Below are 6,000 nucleotides of genomic sequence, written 5' to 3' on the forward strand. Positions count from 1 at the left end.
TCCGGGTGGAGGCACCAGCATCTTAAGTAAGGCAATCAGGAAGTGGAGCCTTGTGGCTTCACAGTCTGTTTCCCTACTGCGCATACGTAAGTCTCGCTGCACGTTCTGACTGGTCCCTGCTGTCTTCTGGGAGATACACAGGTCCCAGAGGGGACGGAGGAGGAGCCAGATACGGCGATCTTTCACCGGAAGTGGGAGAAAATACCTGTATTAGACAGGTATCTGCTCCCCTCTCCCACCTGAAAGGTGTCAAATGTGACACCGGAGGGGGGGAACACGATAAGCGGAAGTTCTGGGTTTTTGGGTGGAACTCCGCTTTAAGCAGGAAAATCTTCAGGTCTGTAAGTGGTTAATAAATACAGCAAAATGGTTAATCCCAAAATGCTGACAGGTACAGGGGAGCCCAACAGTAAGAGACTGGGTCAAGAGAGTAGAATATATTTATAATATGGAAGAATTGTATCATAGTAGAGAAGACAAAATGGAAACATTTGCAGAAATATGGAAAGTATGGCTTAAATTCAAGAGTTCAAGGGAATATACTGAACTGGTGGGAGCATAAAGAGTGTTCAGGGGAGATTGAGAGGAGAGGAAGAAAGAAATTGATAGTTAAAAGAATATAAAATAAAAAAGAGATGAGATAAAAAAAGTCTATGTATGTAGATGTATAGAAGGAAAGAGGGATAATCATAGGGGAGGGAGATGTGGTAGGGAAATTTTAAATTATGTTGTGAAAGAGATTTAGATATTTATGTATTTGTATTTTGGAAAAGTTAATAAAAATATAATAATAATAATAATAATACAAAGACCAGTATCAGAGTACCCATTAAACTAGCAGCCCCTTCAGGGTGATGCTACATATATACTGTATGCTACATACCCCATAGACGCACCATGAGCAGGACAATTACTGTACATAATAATACTACAGACTGTATATATATATATATATTACATACCCCATAGACACAGCATGATCAGGACCAGTACACTGTATATAATAATATTACAGACTGTATATATACTACATACCCCAGAGACACAGCATGATCAGGACCAGTATGCTGTATATAATAATACTACAGACTGTATATATACTACATACCCCATAGACACAGCATGATCAGGATCAGTACACTGTATATAATAATACTACAGACTGTATATATACTACATACCCCATAGACACAGCATGATCAGGATCAGTACGCTGTATATAATAATACTACAGACTGTATATATAATGCATACCCCATAGACACAGCATGAGCAGGACAATTACTGTATATAATATTACTATTATGGAAAAAATCTTGCGAGCCACAATCATCCAGTGCCTCAGTAGAAAATCAACCAAATAACTACCCGGCTGCAGACGCAGATCACGTATTCATGACCGTGCGATAAATTATAGATGAAAAATGCGCCACGCCTAGGGGTGTACCTGAATAACTGTAATCCTGAATATAAATCACAAATAATATAGCGTGCAAATCACAGAGAGTTTAAAACTAAAATCACCTGCTGAAATCACTTGCTGTATGAATCCTATAACCATGCACACCAAAGTGTCTAGTACAATAAATCACAAAGTGCAATGTGCATATAAAACATAACTATATCTTACAATATAACCATGATGTGGTAAATATAAAATCATCAGTGATTAAATATAGAGAAAATAATCTCTGATGGGGTGTATATGCTGAAAAAACATTATATTTATAACACATATAAATCCACTGTGATTAAAGTGAAAGTGAAAAAGTAAAAAATATTAATAAAAAATGGTAAAAAACACATCTAGAGTAAATCAGTCACATGCGTAGAAAAATTAAAACTATAATCGCCCTAATTATGGTGTTAAAATCACAATCGTGAAAAAATCTTCCAATCCAACAATGTAAAGTGACCAAGTTCAAGCAAAAGTCAGTATATTAGTGATGGTTCAAAGAAAAAGTTCCAGTTCTGAATCAAACGTGCACAAAGAAAACATGCTGTGAAGTGCCTTGGTGACCCCCAATGTGATTGCGCTCACCTTGGAGCGTGTGACACAGTTTTTAATTGTGTCAATACACGCTTTTAGGAGCCACCCCTGGGCTCAGTAATTGGTACAGCTGATTCCCAAAATAGATTCTTTATGGCTCCACTCACATCAGACCATATAAAAGAGAAAGGCTAATATAGTGTAATACCGTAGGATACTTTTATTAAAATCACATCCAATCCCCGCATGGGGTACTCACATTTATAAGGTGCTCATGTGCACCAAACATAACAATGGAAAAGAAACGGCTGTGCGGCGTGCTGCGGGGTGTGAGAGCCCCCTGATGAAGACACGTGACTCCCTGTGTCGAAGACGCGTAGGGGAGGGGCCAGGACGGAGCGATCAGCACAGAGCTGGGTTGTGGAGCTCTTACACCCCGCAGCACGCCGCACAGCCGTTTCTTTTCCATTGCGGGGATTTCAGCAAGTGATTTTAGTTTTAAACTCTCTGTGATTTGCACGCTATATTATTTGTGATTTATATTCAGGATTACAGTTATTCAGGTACACCCCTAGGCGCGGCGCATTTTTCATCTATATAATATTACTACAGAGCAGGTCCAGTACACTGTATCTAATAATCAGGGCTTTTTTTCTCAGAGAATAGGTGCAGGAACTCCCCCCATCTGAGTCACCGCTTGTTTCTGCCCCCTACCCACCTCTGACCACCGTCCCTTGATTTCACCCCCTACCCACCTACCAGTACTGCCCCTTTTAGAGAATACAGAATCAAATATAGTTTTGTGGTGCCAAATCCTTTGTATGGAACATGTTGATAAAAAGAAAAGCAGTAAAATAGATCCCCTGAAGTCAGCAACAATAGAATCCCAGCAATAGATCCCCAGACAACAATAGACTCCCCCAACAACAATAGATTCCCTGCAGCAACAGTGAACCACCCACAACAAAATATCACACCCAGTAACAAAATATCCACCCAAGTAACATTAGACCCCCCCCCCCAGCAGCAACAACAGAACTCCCAGCAGCCAGCATCAATAGATCCTCCAGCAGCCAGTAAAAATAGACCTCTCCCTCAACAGTAGATCACTTCCAGCAACATAAGACCCCCCCCCCAGCAACAATAGATTCCCCATCACCAACAATAGACCCTCACACAAAATCAGATCCCCACCAGTGACAATAGATCCCCCAGCAGCCAACATCAATAGACCCTCCAGCACACCCCACACCCCATGATATTATATACATTCAGTGCTGGAGGTGCCGGAACTCCGTTCCCCCGCGTTCCCACTGAAAAAAAGCCCTGATAAAATACCACAGACTGTATATATACTACATACCCCATAGACACAGCATGAGCAGGACCAGTACACTGTATATAATAATACTACAAACTGTATATATACTACATACCCCATAGACACAGCATGAACAGGACCAGTACACTGTATATAATAATACCACAGACTGTATATATACTGCATACCCCATAGACACAGCATGAGCAGGACAATCACTGTATATAATATTACTACAGACTGTATATATACTACATACCCCATACACAGCATGAACAGGACCAGTACACTGTATATAATAATACTACAGACTGTATATATACTACATACCCCATAGACACAGCATGAGCAGGACCAGTATGAGGGAAATCATGATTTGTAACTAAACTGAGGATAAGCTTCGCTGATTACAAGCCATACAAAGAGGAACCTACTGTATATTATTTAAATACCTTCAGCATGCACAGGAAGACTATCATACCAGAAGACTTCTGCTTTTAGAGATAATCTCTCTGGAAAGTTAAGTGAAGTGAAGTGAAGCAATTATTGCAAATGTAACCGGCAGTAAGGAAATTTTCAATGCAATATGGGTTTAGGATGCTTTACTAAAGTATACAGTATGTAGTGTGACAGTGGCAGTTTCAAAAACAGTATGTTATGGACGCAGTCTCCTTGTCAAAAGATTTTATTTAATACATGCAAGGTGATAACAGAAAAAATAATAAATTACAAAATAATAATTGAGTTGAAGCTCAAAATTATGGTGGTATATATACATACTAAATAAGTATGGTGTAACCATCAATTGTCATGTAAGTACAAACAAAGAAAAAGGACAATTTTGTTAATAAACCAATAAGTTAAATTAAATTAGCTCAAGTTCGTGAGAGGTAGAAAGGGGTGAACCAAAGCAACAAAGAGAAAGAGAGAAGGTGGAGAGGCTAAGATGGGGTGTCCAATCGGCAGGTCCTAAAGACATTGTGGATATAGTCTGGATATATGTAGATCAACTACCACGGCAAGAGAACATTCTAATCAAAAGTCAAAGGAAGATGATGTTTTATCCATGAATGTCAAAGTTTTTCAAATTATGGGATTTGATCTTTTTTCTATGGCTGCTATTTTAGCCTGAATCATGGAGTTATGCATTCTATTCTTTGTCTCAAATATAATCAATGAAGGGAATTTGCATGCTTTTGCTATTGTTTGTTTAGCGGCAGTAAGTAGTTGGACAAAAAGTTTAAATTGACAGTGAGTTAGACACAATGGTCTCAGGTTAAGTAATGCAGTAGTTGGGTCAGAATACAAATTCAGCTTGAACATTTTGGAAGCCAATTCAATGATTTCTTTCCAAAAGACCTTGACTATAGGACAGGTCCACCATGTGTGGAGGTATGTACCCAATTCTGAACATCCACGGAAGCAAAAAGCTGAATATGTAGGTACATATTTGGCTATTCTGGAGGGTACCAGATATCATCGGGTTAGAACTTTGTAATTGGCTTCCAGTGCAAGAACATTGGGGGAAGATGATTTTGTTGCCCACCAAATTTTGGACCAGTCCTCTAATGGGGCGTACACACGGTCGGACTTTTCGGCTACAAAAGTCCGACAGCCCGTCCGACAAACTTTCGACTGACTTTTGGCGGACTTGCGGCGGACTTTCTAATGAAAGGACTAGCCTACATACGATCACACAAAAGTCCGATGGATTCATACGTGATGACGTACGACCGGACTAAAATAAGGAAGTTGATAGCCAGTAGCCAATCGCTGCCCTAGCATGGGTTTTTGTCCATCGGACCAGCATACAGACGAGCGGATTTCTGAGTCCGGCGGAGTTACGACGTAAAGATTTGAAGCAAGTTCCAAATCTAAAGTCTGTCAGATTTGCGACTGAAAAAGTCCGCTGAAAGTCCGGGGACCCCACACACAATCGCATTGTCCGCCGGACTTGGTCCGTCAGCGTCCGTCGGACTTTTGTAGCCGAAAATCCGACCATGTGTACGCCCCATAAGTCTATGGTTTGACCAAGATCTGCTTCCCATTTCTGGGTATATGGTGGTTTATCTGTATCTGAATTGGGTAACATTTGGAAGTATAAGGAAGAGATAAGACCTTTGGTATGAGGGTTGTTTTTACATACCAATTCAAAATCTGAAAGTTATGTCAGAGGGGTATTATTAGTATTAATGTTCGGAGTATAAAAATTTTTGATTTGAAGATAACAGAGTAATTGTGATTACGGTATGCCATAAGATTCGCTGAGCGTTGGGAATGGGATAAAGGACTTGGCAGAGACAAAATTGTGAAATCTTAGAACATTCAAGGAGGTCCAGGTTTTGAATGAAGAGGGAGAGACCCAGCCAGGATAAAAGGCGATGTTTTTGCAAAATGAGAGCAGATGAGATTGTAATTTGTGATGAAATTTGAGTTTATCCCAGAGAGAGATGAAGTGTTTGGTAATGGGGTTACGTATTTTTTGAGGCAATCTTTGGAAGGGAGCCAAAGTAAATTAGAGATCAATATAGGATCACATTCAGTGGCTTCAGTCGTGACCCATAGAGGAATTTTGTGTGTTGCTTTAAATTTAGATAAGCTAGCAATATGTGCTGCTTTATACAAGTAATAGGATGCAAAGTTAGGGAAACCAAAGCCACCTCTAGTTTTAGGGAGAAATAAAGTGTGT

At 39.9% G+C, this 6,000-nt stretch overlaps 1 protein-coding gene across 2 annotated transcripts in view; it reads right to left on the bottom strand.

Moving 5' to 3' along the window:
* Positions 1-3,768, bottom strand: part of LOC141133522 (uncharacterized) — a 93,550-nt gene extending 89,782 nt beyond the window's left edge. For both annotated transcript variants that reach the window (XM_073622951.1, XM_073622950.1), the window contains exon 1: positions 3,642-3,768. In XM_073622951.1, the coding sequence (XP_073479052.1) occupies positions 3,642-3,684 (43 nt within the window). In that variant the 5' untranslated portion in view covers positions 3,685-3,768. The remainder of the gene's footprint in view (positions 1-3,641) is intronic.
* Positions 3,769-6,000: the final 2,232 nt, after the last annotated feature.

Source organism: Aquarana catesbeiana, linkage group LG03 (genome assembly GCF_042186555.1).
Source record: "Aquarana catesbeiana isolate 2022-GZ linkage group LG03, ASM4218655v1, whole genome shotgun sequence".
Lineage (NCBI taxonomy): Eukaryota > Metazoa > Chordata > Amphibia > Anura > Ranidae > Aquarana > Aquarana catesbeiana.